The 19,245-nt window shown below is 38.7% G+C and overlaps 4 protein-coding genes across 9 annotated transcripts in view; 3 read left to right on the forward strand and 1 right to left on the reverse strand.

Moving 5' to 3' along the window:
* Positions 1–14,623, forward strand: part of nos1apb (nitric oxide synthase 1 (neuronal) adaptor protein b) — a 32,812-nt gene extending 18,189 nt beyond the window's left edge. The window contains exons 8-11 of one of the 2 annotated variants that reach the window (XM_087240429.1): positions 629–745; positions 4,117–4,288; positions 7,666–7,969; positions 11,382–14,623. In XM_087240429.1, the coding sequence (XP_087096555.1) occupies positions 629–745; positions 4,117–4,288; positions 7,666–7,969; positions 11,382–11,427 (639 nt within the window). In that variant the 3' untranslated portion in view covers positions 11,428–14,623. Of the gene's footprint in view, positions 1–628; positions 746–4,116; positions 4,289–7,665; positions 11,292–11,381 lie in introns of those variants that run through there. The other variant, XM_087240428.1, reaches the window with a different exon arrangement.
* LOC147846195 (uncharacterized) overlaps positions 1–19,245 on the reverse strand; it is a 1,020,765-nt gene that overhangs the window by 671,515 nt on the left and 330,005 nt on the right. The window lies entirely within an intron of this gene.
* apoltp (apolipoprotein lipid transfer particle homolog) overlaps positions 1–19,245 on the forward strand; it is a 597,023-nt gene that overhangs the window by 127,083 nt on the left and 450,695 nt on the right. The window lies entirely within an intron of this gene.
* Positions 15,011–19,245, forward strand: part of ddr2b (discoidin domain receptor tyrosine kinase 2b) — a 37,378-nt gene continuing 33,143 nt past the window's right edge. The window contains exons 1-3 of one of the 2 annotated variants that reach the window (XM_087240385.1): positions 15,011–15,204; positions 15,683–15,825; positions 18,747–18,867. The gene's annotated coding sequence lies outside the window, so the exon portion shown is untranslated. The remainder of the gene's footprint in view (positions 15,205–15,682; positions 15,826–18,746; positions 18,868–19,245) is intronic. The other variant, XM_087240384.1, reaches the window with a different exon arrangement.

Raw genomic sequence — 19,245 nt, forward strand, 5'->3', positions numbered from 1 at the left:
GCTTTGCGATCAGAAATGTCATTATAATGGAAGTCAATGGGGCAAAACAGCCTAGATATTTAGATATTTTACTCAAGACACTTTTATAAAGCTTAAAGTGACATTTAAAGGCTTAACTAGGTTGACTAGGCAGGTTAGGGTAATTAGGCATGTCATTGTATAATGATGGTTTCTTCTGTAGACAATCAAACAGGAATTGCACAAGGGAGCTAATAATATTGACCTTAAAATGATTTTTAAAAATGTAAAAACTAATTTTATTCTAGCTAAAATAAAACAAATAAGACTTTCTCCAGAAGAAATGCATGATTGTATGGTGTCATGGCTTTGCGATCAAAAATGTCATTATAATGGAAGTCAATGGGGCAAAAACAGCCACGGACATAACAAAAGGGTAGTACATTTGCACAGAGTGTGTTGTTAAGTTTTTACAAGTCATTTTCCCAAAATATGTGTCAAAATACGATTTGTCGCCAAAAATTATTCCATTTGTTGAAACACAAAGAAAGCACTTGCCAAATTAGGAATCTAAATCACCCTAGAGTGGATGAAAACTAAGGGGAAGGCACCTGCTTGGTAAAGTAAATTGAAAATAAAGGTAAATAAACGCTGCTTTTTCTTCGTGCAGGTGGAGGAAGAGTCGAAGTCTCCTCTCTCCAGCCCTCTGTCTGTGAGCCATCAGGTGCAGCTCCTGCAGAGACAGTTCCAGCAGCAGGAGCAGAGGAGTCACGCCGCCTCTGCGCAGGTCAATCACAAGACAGATTGCTTTCACATGATGCCTGTGCTGACATTTAGCTCGACATAAAGGGCATTTCAAGCATTAAAGTGTAATACAGCCCTCTTCTTTTACCCTATTCTATTTTTTATGAGCAACGTATAATGGTCATCAAACAGTTTTCCACCATGATCTACAGAACACACGCGCTAAAATGTCAATCAGTCTATCAGCACGCTGCACAATGGACCCTTTTCACAATACTGTTATGACGTGTTTAGTGGTCATCATATTCTTAAATCAATGAACGTGTTTTAAAAAAACATGTACATTTAAGATTATTTACGTATCTGTTATACCATCTTTACATCAAATTAAAAAACTAATAACCGCTTGCTTGAGGTGTTTCTAACACTATAGATTCAGGACAGTAAATTTGACATTGATTTTTCCTTCAGCTTAGTCCCTTTATTCATCAGGGGTCACCACAGCGGAATGAACCGCCAACTTATATTTTACACAGCGGATGCCCTTCCATCCATACCCTCTCACATGCACACTCGTACACTTCCGCCAATTTGGTTTATTCAGTTCACCTATAGCAAATGTCTTTGGACTGTAAGAGAAACCGGAGCACCCGGCTGAAACCCACACCAACACGGGGAGAACATGCAAACTCCACACAGAAATGCCAACTGACCCAGCTGGGGCTCAAACCAGTGACCTTCTTGCTGTGAGGCGACAGTGCTAACCACTGAGCCACCTGTCTTCTGTTAAACACTAATTAAGATATTTTGAAAATAGATGAAAACCCGTAATCATTGACTTCTACAGTAGGATAAACAAATATCACAGAAGTCAATACAGGTTTCCAACATTTTTCAAATTATGTTCTTTTTTGTGTTTAACAAAATAAATAAACTTATAAAGGTTTGAAAAAAAGTGCAGAGTGAGTAAATGATGACAGAATTGTCATTTTTGGGTGAACTAAATCACTTAAATCATGTGTGTAAGTTTTTTTAGGCTAAAATGTTTAAAGGTCCATGTGAATTTAGCATTATAGCTTGCTCTATGAAAATAAATGTCCATTTAGAGTATTATTCATAGAGATTATACATCAAAAATCTAGGGCTCTATTTTGACGGTCCATGCGCAGAGCGCAAAACGCAGGGCGCAAACGCTTTCAGGGCATGTCAGAACGCATTTTTGCTAATTTAAGGACGGGAAAATCCGCTTTGCGCCATGGTCCATGGTCTAAAAGGGTGGAGTTTATTTTCTTAATGAGTTATAGGTGTGTTTTGAGAATAAACCAATTATACTCTCATCTCCCATTCCCTTTAAGACCCAGCTGCGTCACGCCAAGAGCGCATTCGCTATTTACAGGACGCAAAGTAAGTCTAAGTGGAAAAAATGAGCATTTCACTAGCAAACAGTTAACAGTTTACAGTTTTTTTTTTTACAGAAAACTGTTAAACAGAGCATCTACTGCGTGAGAATGAGAGATAATGGATCTACTTTCACATTCGCTCTTGGATAGGGAAACCTTTACGCACAGACATCAATTAGTCTATAAATAAGTAATTTTGTTTGTTAAGCGCAAATATTCATTTCAAAACTATTTCTAAATTCAGTTCTAATTTTCAGCAAACGAATAAATGAACAATAATAACAAAATGTGCTCAAAAACCTGAGTTATATCCTAAAATCTAAGCTTGTTTTAAATAAAACAAATATAAATATGGATATAATAAATGAAAAAGCCTCCCGAGCTGATGAAGACATAAAAGCAGTGGTTTTTCATATTTATGTAGGCTAGAAAATAATATGTTTTGTAATATTTTAATCCTTTATATTTATATCCTATATCTATTCTTATTATATCCTATATATATCCTTAATATTTAATTTTTTCATATGTAAAGATATTTGCCTATTGCTCTCTTTTGTGTATTAAGCAGTGTGTAAGCGAGGCGCAACTCTGCGCCGGAGTTTAGACCGGGTTTGTTTTGGTCTAATGAAAAATCTTTTATAGTTTCTTAAAATAGCAACGCGCCATCAGAACGCCTTCCTTTTTAGACCAGAACGCCTATGGGCGCACATATGAACGCTAATGCATTTGCTATTTAAACAGCGTAGCGCAACGCCTCAAAATGACTCTTGCGCCAAGCTGAAACTACCAAAAGACTATTGCGCCTTGCACCACACTGCGCCGGGTGTATGATAGGGCCCCTAATCTCCACATCAACATCCAATTAGACAGATAAATATCTTTGCTCTTCGTTTTATTTGACATTCCAATACACTCATTCCATCACACAGTACTGCATAAAACATGCTCCCATTTTCTAATTAAATTAGAAAGATTTTGTCACTGCTCCCATTCGCCATTAAATTATTAGTGAGATTACCACCGCTTGAGAGCGTGCACAGTGTGAGGTGAATTATGAAGTAGACAGAAAATCCTCATGACATAAATTGATGGAGGGACCTGAACCATATAAAGTTGAAGTCAGAATTTTCAGTCCTCCTGTTCAAATGTTATTATTTCAGATTTTTTCATAGTTTCTATTTAGTGGAGAGAATTTTTTTTAACACATTTATAAACATAATACTTTTAATTACTTATTTCTAATAACCATTTATATGGATACACCTTAATAAACTTATTGGGAATTTCACAAGAAAAAGCAATGGTGTGCTTGGTTTTAAATGTAACTTTATTCTTTCATAAGTTATTTACAAGCCCCCGTACATATACCAATGTGCCACAAACAGGAAATTAATATCACCATCCATTCCCATTTTATTAAGGTGTATCCATATAAATGGCCTAACCTGTATTTTATTGTTGCCATGACGACAGCACATAATATTTAACTAGATATTTTACTCAAGACACTTTTATACAGCTTAAAGTGACATTTAAAGGCTTAACTAGGCAGGTTAGGGTAATTAGGCATGTCATTGTATATTGATGGTTTCTTCTGTAGACAATCAAACAAGAATTGCACAAGGGGGCTAATAATATTGACCTTAAAATGATTTTTAAAATTGTAAAAACTCATTTTATTCTAGCTAAAATAAAACAAACAAGACTTTCTACAGAAGAAAAAATATTATTGTAAATACTGTGACAATTCCCATGCTCTGTTAAATATCACTTGTAAAATATTTGAAAAAGAATATTATTATAATTACTATTTCATAGACACTTGAGAATGAGCTTGTATGATACAGGGCAGTAAAGAACCATTTAAAGCACTATAGCAACCACCTTAGCTACACTTTATCATCACATTGGCAGACATCCAGAATAGCCTACCATTATAGCAGCAGGTTTTCCCACAGACAAGCAGCTCTCGTAGTGTTTTAGAAAGTCTAAAAATGTTGTTGTTGTGTAGGTGGTTCTTCTTCAGCAGCAGCTGTCGGTGGAGACAAACGCCAGGACAGAGGCTCAGGCTCGAGTCCAGCAGCTCCTGCAACAGAACACTGAACTCTTGCAGCATCTCTCACTGCTGGTCAAACACGTCCAAGAGCTGGAGCTCCGCACGCAACCACACAAAAACTCCCCCTGTACGTCTCATTGTGCAGCTTTAAGGGGCCGTTCACACAAAATGCATTTTTCTTTTGCAACATGCTACTTTTTCTATTGTTTACAGTATGCTCTCGTTTAGCGTTTTTTGAAGCATGAGCGCATGGGGGGGTAACACTTTATTTTGATGGTCCATTTAAGTATTAGTAGTCTGTCTGCTTAATATATGTTGATACTGCTCCTTCAACAGACATTTAACTCACTATAAGAAACTTTGCAAGTACATGTCAACTTAGGCCGTACTCACACTAGGTACAGTTGCCTCGAACCAGGCCAAAGCACGCTTGTCCCCACTCCCGTCTCCCCTGACGGCCAGCACTCACACCACCAATGGGCCCTTGCACGCTTACGTCATCAATGCTGCGCTTTTCAGTGAGAAACGCTCTCACTTAGAAGCACAGTGGAGATTTCTCTAGTTATATCGTTTCAGTCGTTTGTTATGCAGTGACATGCAGTCAAATATTTCGCCAAACAGTCCTTAGGGATGCGGTGACACGCAGTCAGATATTTCGCAGAACAGATCCGCCACTTTTGCCACTCATAAACAATCATAAAGCCCTCGTGCTGCAGGAATGAGGAGGTCTGCTGAAGCCGTGCAGCTGTCGTGCAGTGAGGGGTTTGCGTCTTTAATAAACTACGGCAGTTTGAATTCACTGAACAGTAAGAATGATTAATAAATCCATATGAAACAGCCCCTTTAAAGTCACGTGTCGCTTTCAGTTTCGGGCTTTGGCACGTTTTGCACTCACACACAAGCGTACCGCGCCAAAGCCCAAGTGAACCACGCTCAGGCTCACCTCTTCCAACCGGGCCAGGGCCGGCCAAGTGAACCGTGCTTGAGCCCGATTCAGCGCACTCGCACTTCTCAAACGATCCGGGAAACGGGCCTGGGCACGGTACGGATGGCATAGTGTGAGTAGGCCCTTACACTAACCTTAACCCCAACCCTAAAAGTCTACTTATAATCTAATTATAATTAGTTAAGATGTAGATGCAATGTAACTTAAATGCAACAAACGGACCATCAAAATAAAGTGGGACCTTTTTTTGATGCTTTAACTTTAACGTTCACAAGCAACACAGCTCATTACTGTCAGCTCCAATTGAGTGGACTTGAGTGGAGCTTCTGTTTATTTATTTATTTATTTTTTACTTTATAGAAGTTTTTGTAAAAACATGACACCAAATAATGTACATCGTGTATATATGTTAACGAAATTATCTCGGTGTTATTACCTGATATTAACTAGAATATGCACCAAAACACTAGCCAACAATCAACCTAGGCTCATTCTGGAAACGTAGCCCCGCGGACGTTTCTGGAGACCGCGAAATACGTCCTGGGAGGTACGTATTTGTGCAGTTTTTGTTTTAGTGAAGCCGTGATAGGCCGCTGTGCACGATTTTTCGCTTCTCGAATACCTCTCGTGAGCGCATGCCATTTGAGCATGCACTATTCTCGCGTAAAAAGCCACCGGAGGCCACCTGTCGAGCGATCGTCTGTCCGAATGACTGAACGATTGACCCAGCTTCCTCCTCCTACTTTTTCCCTAAACCAAAGGGACGATTTACAAAAGCCATCCAGAAAAAGAAAAGCCTTCGTTCGATTTTGACATTTTGCATTTTCAGATTTCACCGCATTCTCGCCCCGTTATGAACTCGTTTGCTTTATTTTTTGGATTCTGTTTTTTTCTTCCCCGAACTCGAACCCGGTCGTCGTTGCAGCCGGCTCCTCCTCTGGGCCTTTACTTCGCCGACGTAACACAACGAGCTAACCGGACAAACTGGTTAAAAGCCCTCCACATGAAAGTGAGCCGTCAGCCGGCAAGCACAAAGCGTTCACTTGCAAAAACGAAATGCAGCCATAAAAAATTTATTACAGAAACATTATTAACCTATACATCCAAGGAAGGGACCCTATATTTTGTCATACAACTTCTGTTTGCCAAATCTAGAGAAACGTAACCTTTCCAGCTTGAGGGCAGAAACTATTTCAGCTAACCATTTAAAAAAAATTTGGAGGTGTCGTGGATTTCCACTCTATCAGAATCACTCTCTTGGCCAGCACCATGCCAAACATAAGGGAGAGTTGTTGATGTTTAGGCCAAGTTAGAGCCTGGTCTGAACACCCAAACAGTGCTATTTCCACATCAATTTTAATGTCCATTTTAAAAGCCTGGGAGTAAAAGTCTGAAGATACTTTTCGAACTTCACTTCTGGACAGGACCAGAATATATGACCATAGGACCTGACTGCGCCCTTGCATTTATCATACAGAGGAGAGATAGAAGGATACAGCTTGTTAAGTTTGGCTTTAGTATAGTGTAATCTATGCTTTACTTTAATATGTATGAGCTGTAGTCTTACATTTATAGAGCAAAAGTGAATACGACTCAGTCCCTCCTCCCAAGTAGAGGATGAAATGTCAATTCCTAATTCCCTCTCCTAAGACTCCTTAAGGTGTGCAGTAGAGACCGAAACGGCGAGCTTCTGTTTATAGTAGAAAGTTGACATGACAACTGTTTTATTTACAGTTATATCATGGGGGAGGAATCGCTCATTAGCTACATTTCCATCCACCATTTTTAATGTGCGTTTTGGATATGCGCATAAAAAATCAGTTGATGAAAATGCCAAGATGCGCATAAATATAAAAAATGCACTTAAAAAAACGTATGCACATAACTGAGTAGGATAAACTTTTTATTCGATGAGAAAAGATGCGCATAAACTACGATGGAAACACATGACGCCGTTCCTTTTCCCGGTTACCAGCTAACCGCTTACCTCAGTATAGACGGTTGTCGAGCGGCTCGACACGTACGTCACCAGACTTGAGATGCAGAGCAGAATTGACCACGACAACAAGGTTTGAGTTGAGTTGGTGAAGATTAGTTCTAGAAAAAAAAAAAGTAACAGGGTGAGAATGTGGTAAAAACGTGGTAAAAATCAGGCTGCCGCGAGGGCTTTTCTTTTTCTGGATGGCTTTCGAAAACACTGTGATTGGGTTTAGGGAAGGGGGTAGGCTGGTCAATCAGTGCTTTTTAAAACACTATCGGTTGGGTTTAGGGTCAGTGAATTGACAACGGTCTCTGGTGGATATGCGTGAGAACAGCAGGCGCGAATGGCACTCACGAGAGAAATTTGTGAACTGAAAAACCATATACAGCGGCCTCTGGCGGATTCGTGAAAACAAAAACTGAAAAAACGTAGCTCCTGGGACATATTTTGCTCTCTCCAGAAATGTAAATAGGGGTGCATAAGCAGAATGAGCCGGGGTTGTTTTTATGTCTAGATAAATAAAGTCTCTGAGTTATCATTTTATTGACCATGCAATTATGTAATTTTCTCCATATAGTGGGATCTCAAGACAGCCTTCTGGAAATCGCCTTGCGTGCCAATATGCCAGCAGTGTCGCGTGAGCCAAAACCCAATCCCCTATTAAGCGCTCAAAGAAGTTTCCCTCTCTCAAACAGCCTGGTTCGGCTGGACGGCTTTCATTTCTTCACAGGAGCTTCAGAGCAGGAGAAGAAGCCGGAGCAGGACCGCGACTCAGGCAGGGGTCAGGATGAAGATCAGTCAGGTGGATCGTCTCCTCCAGAGAACCAGTTCCTCAGTGCTCTGGACACTCCTGGATTCAGAGAGTCGGGCATCGCCTCCGGGTATGAGTCCAACACAGATGAGAGCGATGATCGGGACAGCTGGGGCCAATAACTGTGAAAAACAGCCCAGCTCACACCAGCAGGGGTAGCAGTTCTGCACTTTAGGTTTACATCGTGGCTTCAGCTGTCAGAATAACCTTTTTAAGTCCAATATCTGCTATCTGCATTTATTAACCAATTGCATTTAAAGCTGCAGTATGTAACTTTTAGTGCACTCACTTATTTTGAAAATAGGCTCATTTTGCAACTCACCTAGAGTTTTATCCTTTTTTAATCCATTCAGCTGATCTGAGGGTTTGGCGGGAGCACTTTTAGCTTAGCATAGCATAAATTATTGAATTGAATTAAATCATTAGCATCATTAGCAAAATTCTTCAAAAATCATTTATTTAATATTCCTATTTAAAGCTTGAATCCTCTATATTTACATTGTGTACTAAGATTGACGGAAAATGAAAAGTTGCTACTTTGTAGGCCGATATGGCTCGGAACTATGATTTCATTCTGGCGTAATAATCAAGGAACATTGCTTATGTACCATAGCTGCAGCAGGCCAACGATATTAGGCAATGCCTGAAAATAGTCTAGCTAGGTAACTAGGTCACAGCGCTGCATAATATCAGTATGCCTGCTGCAGCCATGGTACAGCAGCAACATCTTTTAATTATTATGCAAGAATAAGATTTAAAAAATAGCCTCAAAAATAGCATCTTTTCATTTTCTGTTGCTCTTTTCACCTAAGTAACTACAAAAGAGTCAAAGGGCACCTATGGTGAAATATCTACTTTTCAAACTGTTTGGACAGACATGTAAGTATAGTGGTGTAGACCTTCATATTGGGGTGATATAAACACACCCAGTCCCTTTTCTTTAATTTAACAACATAAAAACGTCGGACCAATTTGAGCGGTTTTAAGATCGACCGCAACTCGACGTTGGAGTGTGGTCCCCCCGCCCACCAATATTGATTGACAGGCACGCATTACCACATCCTCACACAAGAGCCTTCATCCTCTTCCTGCTAATGAGCAACAAAGATTTTACTTTTAGCGGCCATTTGAGCTGAACACGCAGTGAACGCAACGTATCAAGATTCGGGCCATCAAAAACAGCTGATCCACCGAGTTATTCAGCACTCTCTCTGAAAACACTCAATTGATCTCGGCTGGTGGATCAACATTCACCACATGATCGCTCTCATCTGCACCATTGTTTGTAACTGTAGGTGGGTTTGCAAACCAGTGTACTTTTCATTGCGCCTTCCTTAAACTTTAGCCGTTTGAATTTCCCGCACTCACAGAAGCTCACTATCATCTCAACTAGGTGCGGCTGTAAAGTGTGAGCGCGTTGCCTCGCGTGCATGTCCCTCCATTGTATATAACTTGCCTTAGTTATAGCCTCAGTCAAAGTTAATCCAATCTGCATGGTTATTAGTCTCGATGTACAAGCTCGGAACTTTAAACTAGCAAACACTTGGCATAACTTTGTTTAGTTGCCGCAGTTTTGTTCCATGAAGAAACACGATATTGAGAAGCCTTTAATATGAATTAACCTTAACAAATAAAAGCGAGACTAATAGTGAAACCAGTTATTCATTACATCCCTTTATGGATGACGCATGCATCGTTATATAGTGGCTGTAAAACTATACAAAGACACAAATGGTTTTGTAAGTATCACTCTGACATATTCTGGCACATGATTGATTCCTCAACAGTAGTCTCTGCTTGGCCTGTGTCCAAGTTGTACATGTACGGTTGAATGCTGATCCTCTCACTCATGTTGCATCTCTCTGTCTGCCTGTTGCCATACACAAAGCAGGGGAGCTCTTGGCTCCGCCCCCTTGTTAAGTTGGGCGGGAAGTCGAAACTAATTTTCATGTGAAGCAACACGCCCCTAAAACAGCAAGCTGTGTACACGCCCCCAAATAAAACTTTTTAACACATTATAATAAACAAATCTGAACTGTGTTTTGAACTGAACCTAAACTGGCACACTCAGAAGAACCATAATATTAATATTAAATCTTAAAAAGGGGGTGAAATAGGTGCCCTTTAAATAGGAAAATTATCCTAACTCTTTTTAAAAATATTTTGACAGAGATGCTAATGGTCTAATCCAATTCAATGACTTATGCTAGGCTAAGCTAAGCTAAAAGTGCTACCACAAGACCTGGAGATTTGTTGAAAGGATTCAAAACTGGTAAAACTCTACAGTCTAATGCTGATTTATACTTATGCGCAGCCTCCTTGCTCTGTCGCATACCCCTTGCCGTGGCTAACACCGACGCTGACAAGTGTGTTGAGAGCTGTGAGCCCGATGGAGCGAGCGTTTAGAAGTGTCGAGTCCTGTGAAGAAGCTCCAGATGGAAATTTTTGTTTTGTATTTACCTCATAATTAGGCCTAGACTGAAACTGCATATGTTTATTGCTATTTTTTGCGAAGAATTTTGTTTAAAATCTGCGGATTTATTCTGAATGACTTTGGGAGTATCGCAACTAAAAACTTAGTATATGATTTATTCAACCCGGGCTCATTGTGGAAATGTAGCCCCGCGGACGTTTCTGCGGACCGCGATTTACGTCCCGGGAGGTACGTTTTCGAGCGTTTTTTTGTTTTCGCGGATCCGCGAGAGGCCGCTGTGCGTGCTTTTTCACGTCTCGGGCACCTCTCGGGAGCGCCCGGCGTTCGCGCCCGCGCTGTTCTCGTGCGAAAAGCCGCCGGGTCGGAAAAAAAAAAAAGCAAAAGCCCTCGTCTTCGATTTCGACCACGTTTTCGGATCCCGCCGCGTTCTCGCCCTTATTTTTCGGATTCCGTTTTTCGTCTTACCTGATTTCCGGAACCTGCTGTTCCCCGGACTCGATCCCGGTCGTCGTCCACCGCGGCCGGCTCCTCCTCCGGGGCCTCCGCTCCGCCGACGCAACGCTGTGAGCTAAGCAGACAAACTGATTGCATCGGGAAAGCCCTCCACTCGGAGGCGAGCTGTCGGCCGACGAGCGCGAAGAGGAGGGGCGGAGTGGCGCCACACCGCCCCGCAGCGTTCGCTCGAAAAAAACCAAACACGGCCTTTACGTACCTCCGGCCACGTAAATCGCGGTCTCCAGAAATGTCCGCGGGGCTACGTTTCCAGAATGAGCTTGGGTTGGATTTATTTGTAACTTTTGTTTAATGTTTGAAATGCAAATCCGATTAGATTCACCTACTTGGTGAACAAAGCAATCTCCAATTTATCTACTAAAAACCAGAAAATATTACTTTACACACTGTATTGTAAATAAATCAAATGAACATTTTCATGTTAGTAAATAATGTTACTGAAATTAATAAAAAAAACTGAATAAATATAAATTTACACAAGTAAATCAATAGACTTAATGATGAGCTAAAGATTTGTGGATTTCTGTGTGTGCAGGTTCCATGTGGGCCCACTTATGATTATAGCCGGTTCCCGCCTATGAATGAGCGAGTTTGAGCCACTTATACATTAAGGTAGCGTTCTTCACCCGTCAAGAAACTCAACACAGAAGAACATATAAACTTACTGACAGCTTGTATTTTGGAAATGTTATTGCAGAGCAACAAAAAGAAGTATAAATACACGGCTGTGCACAAGGCATGCACTGAGGGTTACACTGATTTCTCGACGCAAAAGTATAAATCAGCCTTAACTCTAAGGAAGTTGTAAAATAAGTGTATTATTAATAAATGTGGAGTGTTTGCTTAATAAATTAAACTGCATGGCTCTTGCAGAAAAATATTGTAGAAAAACACTGTAGTCGAGTCACACAGATACTGGACTACTTCGCAACAGAAAACAATCTGACAGATTTAAAAGATTTAAAAACTTCTTTTGGCCTCATCGTAGTGGTTCAGGATTAGCTTTGGATTTGTGATATACTCGCTCATTATGGTGTTAATTTTGAACAAAGAAGTAATATACTACAGCTTTAACTTTGTGTCAGCATCATGATTGTGTGCTAAATATAAAAAAAACTGTTGATCAATGTTAAATTGAGTTAAAGGCATACCGTAGCTCATATTATGAAAAAAAAATCTGAAATTTCTATAATTTTTTTTTCATTTTACATGATGCATATTTCAGATGTTATTATAATGTTATACAGCAAAAGTAAGAGAGTAAAGGCATTAAATCATTTCTATAGTTTTGTATTCGCAGCATTTATACGTGTAATGGTCATCCTTTTCACTTTATTCATCAGATAATCCTAAAAAAAAGCATCACAGCTTCCACAAAAAGATGTTGGTCACACTTTATTTTGATGGTCCGTTTGTTAAATTTAAGTCACACTACATCTACACAGCAAATTTTAGATAGAAGATTTAACTACCTTAGAGTTCAAATTAACACTTCCTCAGAGTTCATATGCAAAACACTATAAAAGTGTTGAAATAACACTTTTGAAAGAGTTAACATTATCAACACTCAGAGAGTGTTAATTAGCAAACTCCTATAGTGTAAAATGATTTTCCGAACACTAGTCAGTGTTATGTTTTAACACTCTTAGGTCATGTTTTTTAACACTGCACCAGTGTTCATTTGAAATATTTTACATTTGTATTTACATTATCCCCTGCCGTTAATTCTATAATTACATGTTACCATTTCAATTCTCCACTCATGCATTAACTATGTGCTGCAATGAATACATTTTATTTTTTTCTTTAACAGGGTTTTACATGCCACTTAAAACACTTTACAATGACATTGTACAGTTGAAGTTAATATTATTACCCCCCTTTGTTTTTTTTTTTTTGTTTTTTTGCAGAACAAAGAATTTTACTGTATGTCTGATAATATTTTTCTTCTGGAGAAAGTCTTATTTGTTTTATTTCGGCTAGATTAAAAGCAGTTTTTAATTTTTTAAAAGCCACTTTAAGGTCAAAATAATTAGCCTCTTTAAGCGATATATTTTTCGATAGTCTACAGAACAAACCATCATTATATAATAACTTTCCTAATTACTCTAACCTGCCTAGTTAACCTAATTAACATAACTAAGCCTTTAAATGTAACTTTAAGCTGTATAGAAGTGTCTTAAAAATATCTTGTAAAATATTATGTACTGTCATCATGGCAAAGATAAAATAAATCAGTTATTAGAAATGAGTTATTAAAACTATTATGTTTAGAAATGTGCTGAAAAAAAATTATCTCCGTTAAACAGAAATTTGGGGGAAAAATAAAGAGCGGGGCTACTAATTCTGACTTCAACTGTACATACAATCTCCTGAAACAAAGCAGCTTTAGTTTTAATGTAACATAGCTAGTACAAAACAAAATAAAGATGAAAATTTATACTTTTTTGTGAGATATTTAAAACTAATGTATATAATGATTTTGATGTCAAATATCTATTTACAAACATTTGAAGTACTTTTACTCACCAGTTGCTTCCTCTCATTGCTCCTCGTAGCAGAAGAAAATAGCGTCTGGGAAAATCCTTCAGGGGTATTGCTGCACAAATTCCCGGTTGTAGTAGTCAACACTGTATTTGCGTTAGATACATGTAACTCTGTAGGACAAGGGGGCAAATCAGCTTCTAAAACTGAGAGGGTTATTTTATCTTTATCTAACTCTAGAATTTCAACACTTTACTCTGAATTACCTCAACACTCAAAATTTACTACTAATGAATTTGCTGTGTACATGCCAACTAATTCTCATTAGATCATAGGTAGACTGTTAAGGTTGGGGTTGGGGTTAGGGTTAGTGTAAGTTGACATGTACTTGGAAAGTTTCTTATAGTCAGTTAAATGTCTGTCGAAGGAGCAGTATCAATAGATATTAAGCAGACAGTCTACTTATACTCTAATGGACCATCAAAATAAAGTGTTACCAAGATGTTTTCAACAATTCACACTGATTATATAAAATAACACATTTTTGAGCACTAAATCTGCATATGAAAGTCATCTCAGAAGGATTATATATTATAATGGCTTAAAATTCAGTTGTGCCATCACAGGAATACATTACTCATTACAATACACTCAAATAAAAAATAAGTTGTTTAAATAATATTTCAGTGTTACTGTTGTTGTGTATTTTTGATCAAAATCTGCATTTTGTTTTCTTGAAATTGTCTTTGAAATGCATTTAAATGATTCCATGGATTTTGTTTTCATATTATTCTAAGTTTAGAAGGACACGAGGGAGATCAAAGATGTCAGAATTTTCACTTTAAAGCTGTTTCTACAATGGCGCTAATCAATTAAACTACTTTTTTTTTCAAGCAATGCATGGCCAGCCATACCTTTAAATACCAGTTATTACTTTGAATAGTTTTCTTTTATTGCACGTTTTAATGCCGTTCAAGCCCAGTATTACAGAGTGAGGTTGTTGTCTTATCATCACTTTGTCTGATAAGATGTGAAACGTGATGTGCAAAGCATGTTTAACCTTAACTATCCTTTTTATTTTTTTCAGCTAAGCAGCTTATACTGTTGAACACTAAGCATTCATCTCCAGTAAAAGTGTAATAACGTCACATTTTAAAAGTGGTATATCAGCATTCTTTTTTTAACATTAGCTTGGGAAGGGAGTAGCTGGTAATACTGTGTTTTGTGCTCAAGTCTTGTCTACATGCTGCTGTGTTGTAGCATTCATTTCCTTTTAATAAATAAACTCATTTATTCAGGTGTTGGTGATCTAGTTCTTGCTTGGAATGTGTGTGTGTGTGTGTGTGTGTGTGTGTGTGTGTGTGTGTGTGTGTGTGTGTGTCCAGAGTTGGGTAAAAAATTTTAATCCTTATCTTGCACTGGAAAACTTTACTTAAAAAAAGTGAGTAAATCCGTTGCCTTAAAAGCGACTTTACTTAAAAGTAAGTAAACCCATTGTAACTTGGAACTCTTAAGTTGATTAACATCATTTTTTAATTATGCAAATAGTCAATTTACATAAATATTTTAAGGCAAAGGCTTTACTTTTAAAGTAAATTTGACTAATCATTTTTACAGTATATCGCTAAATCTTCCTTTAAAAAAAGGCAAAAAATAACATAACACATTGGCTACTTTCACATTACTAGCACATTTAGACCCGTGTGTGTGTGTGTGTGTGGGTAATATCTGAATTATATAATATAATAATAACGTCCTCACGTTGTTTTTATTTAGAGGGCGGGGTTTGTTTTACCTGGTGTCTGGAACCATCCTTTGCCAGACTTAAACTTCGTTCTGCCAAGTGTGACTCCTGTAAAGCCGTCCATACTAAGGTAAACAAGCAAACACAAAATAGAAGCAGCTAGCTGTCGTTAGCATTTAAAAAAATGAAGCCATACCTGTGAGCTGTGTTGGTCTTTTCTATTGTTTTGGCAAACTTACATCTTCTAATTAACGTTACAAATGTTAAATGTTTTTTTACAACTTTTATTAATTTTATATGGTCACTATTAGTAATATTTAGGGGTTCAATTTTTGACCGGCAGTGCTGTTCGCAAATTGATGTGGTGCAGTGTGTAAGTTAAGCTGAAAGACACAAAAGATTAGTTCAAAAAAGAAAAAACATTTTGTTAACCTTTGTCTAAATGCTGCTTCTCCCTTTGTCAGACCAGGGTGCCTGGTTACTAGTGGTCCCCAACCTGATCAGAAATCATTAATTATTTCCGTTTTATTTACTGAGTCTGAACGAGCTTCTTTTTTAAAAAAAAAAAAAAATCTTTTATTTAAAAAAAATGACCGTATTGTTTTCAGGTATATTTCGATCACTTGAGTGCCAAAATTTCATCCACAAGCAGCAAAATGAGTAAGAATTACAGACGCCTTACAGAGGAAAAGGCAGTGAAGGGCATGATCTGCCAAGGAATAGACTCGCAACCCATTTGTCAACAAATCAGGTGAATCCAGCAAGTCTGTGCAAGAAGATCAACTGCTGGGCCCGAGTTTTTCAAAAAATGTAATCGGGTTCAAATTGGTCCAGATTTGGAAATTTTAGTCTTCCAGTTCCTGCTGCTGAAAAACATCCCCACAGCATGATGTTGCCATCACCATGCATCACTGTAGGGATGGTGTTAGCCTGGTGATGAGCGGTGCCTGGTTTTCTCTAAACGTAACGCCTGGCATTCACTCAAAGAGTTTAATTTTAGTCTCATCAGACCAGAGAATTTAGTTTCTTATGGTCTGAGAGTGCTTCAGATGCCTTTTGGCAAATTCCAGGCGGGGAGTGGCTTCAGTCTGGCCACTCTACCACACAGGCCTGATTGATGTATTGCTGCACAGATGGTTGTCCTTCTGTAAGATTCTCCTCTCTTCACAGAAGAACGCTGGAGCTCTAGAAAGAGTCCTGGTGGTTCCAAACATCTTGCACTTACTGGTAATGGAGGCCACCATGCTCATTGGAACTTTCAGAGCAGCAGAATTTTTTCTGTAACCTTCCCTAGCCTTGTGTCTCGATACAATCTTGTCTCGAAGGTCTACAGACAATTCCTTTGTCTTCATGCTTGGTTTGTGCTTTGACATGCACTGTCAACCCTGGGCCCTTATATTGACCTTATTCTAAAATGCGGAAGTGCGCCTGTTTTTGCGATTGTCTTAGAACTTCCGTTTCAGTCCGTTTCAAATGACAAGAAATAATAAACAGCAAAAAACGGTCAAACTACTTGCTCTACAAACAAATGTTTGCATGACTATACAGACCAAGTAGAATAATATAACAAGGAAATATCAGTTTGCAACATCAAACAGCGAAACGAGCAGTTTTTAATGTCTAAAAATGAATGGAAGTGAATGAGACCGGAAGTCTCGAGCCAAAAAGATTCAAATGGCTGCGCCCGCTCGTCTGCGGAGAATAAGGTCAATAGACAGATGTATGCTTTTTCAAATCATGTGCAATCAACTGAATTGACCAGAGGTGAACTCCAATGAAGCTGCTGAAGCATCTCAAGAATGATCAGTGGAAACAAAATGAACCTGAGCTCAATTTAGAGCTTCACGGTAAAGGCTGTCAATACTTACTGTTTGTACATGTGATTTTTTAGGGGTTTTATTTTCGAAACATTTGCAACTATTCAAAAACTCCTTTTTCACATCGTCATTATGGGGTATTGTGTATAGAATTTTAAGAAAATAAATGAGTTTAGTCTATTTTGGAATAAGGCTGTAACATAGAAAAATGTGGAAAAAGTGAAGCGCCATGAATACTTTCCGGATGCACTGTATCTCCCCTGAGCCTGGGTTGAAAAAATCCATTACATTTTAAAGAGCCCATATTATACATGAAATAGGGTCATATCTTGGTTGTAAGGGTCTCCAACAACAGTTTAATATGCATGCAAGGTCAAAAAACACTTTCGGGGTCTTATAATCTGCATTTATTTTTACCTAATTATCCCAGCGACTCCTGTATGAATCGTCCAGTGATTCATTTGTTCCCAAACCCCTCCTTAGCGCGAAGCTAATCTGCGCTGATTGGACCAATGACAGTCTGTTGCGATTGGTCGACTGCCTTCAGTCAGAGAGTGAAATGCCCAACAGCTAATCAGCAATATAAAAGTAATCACAGTTCATACACGCTCGATAGTGTAGGCGTGGATATTAGCTGCCAGTGGGTGAATATAAATACAGACTATGGACTTGAAAATACAGACAACTAACTATTTTATTGAGCAAAAACTCAAAAACAGTTGAGGGATCTCCTAGCTTCTCACTCTGCTCTTTTCACAGACACACACACGCATATTGCACACACACACACGCACTTAACCCTGCTCCGGACGACAACGCGCGCACACACACACACACACAAACACACACACCTCCGGACGACAGCGCGCGCACACACAGACACACACACTACTCGCCGTCCACGGAGCTCCGTTAACAAAGCAGCACGCGTCGCGTTTTTAACGTGACTTTGCACGCGATAAGAGAATATAGCCAGTTAACCTGATACAGTACACTCGGTTACAAGTAACAAATCACAACTAAATACATTTGCAAGCTAGAGTCAACGAGGCAACTTTAATCGCACGTACTTACACTTGAGAAATGGAGGAAGAAAAATCCATCCTGACGTCCATCAGTAAGTTACTCTTTATGACAACTCTGATGACAAACGCTGATGAAGTATTCTTTGTAGCATGTAGTTTCCAGTAGTTTCCAACTGCTTGGCTATAATGCTGAGGTTTCATCTTTGGGTAGAGACTCAATATATCCATCTGCAGTGTGACTTCAATCCACCGGCATGTTTGTGTTTGTTTGTGTGTGTGTGTGTGTGTGTGTGTCTCTGGGTTTCTGCGTCAGAGGGCGGGGCCTCAGGTTTGAAATCTCCCGGGTTTGCGCGTGCACGTGAATAACTTGGTTTCGTTTGTACGTCATGGCGAAACACCTAATGAATCGGTATCAAGGCGACTCGTTTGAAGCACTATGAGTCGACTCTTTTATAGATGAATCAACCGTTTTTTAAACACTGTATTCTTACAGATTTAAGCCTTAGCTGGATACTTCACTTCACTTAGAGCTGTGTTACACACTACATGGAGGGAATTTTCAAAAACCTATAATATGGGCTCTTTAAGCAATAAATGTTACATTATTTTTGAAAAACTCAAGTATATAAATTGGCCTTTAAAATTCATCTCCACTGCAGTTATACAATGAACTACAGTGCATAATTGTGGGGGAATCCTGCATCCTATAATTAAAACCGTCTGTTTCTCAGGATGAAATCTGGGAAATTTGGACTTTCCCCAGAATGGTGCTGACTCTTTCTTTTCTTGCTCTCTCTCTCTCTTGCTCTGTTTATTTCTGCTCCTGTTAGAGGGTCACTCGCCCCAGCCTCTCATTTTCCCTCATGATGGATCAGGAAAGCAAGGAGGGTTGTGTTTTGCTTAAAGGCTAATACCTAGTCAGTGATCTCGTGTTTGTGACTGGAGAGAACGGTGAGTGTGTTTTCTAGTTTCGTTTTATTCGTTAGATTAGATTAATAATTTATTACTGTAGGTAACTATTTTGGAATATGGACAGTGACTTTTTAAATGATTTTGAGTGAAATATATGCAGTTAAAGTCTAAATCATTAGCCCCCCTGTACATTTTTCCCTAATTTCTGTAATTTTTTTAAACATGTTTCTAAACATAATAGTTATTAACTAATTTCTATTAACTGATTTCTTTTATCTTTGTCATGATAACAGCACATAATATTTGATCAGATATTTTTCAAGACACTTCTATACAGCTTAAAGTGACATTTAAAGGCTTAACTAGGTTAATTAGGCGAGTTAGATTAATTAGGCAAGGCATTGTACAGTATACCAA

This window comes from Danio rerio, chromosome 2, assembly GCF_052040795.2.
Source record: "Danio rerio strain M-AB ecotype USA chromosome 2, GRCz13ab, whole genome shotgun sequence".
Taxonomy (NCBI): domain Eukaryota; kingdom Metazoa; phylum Chordata; class Actinopteri; order Cypriniformes; family Danionidae; genus Danio; species Danio rerio.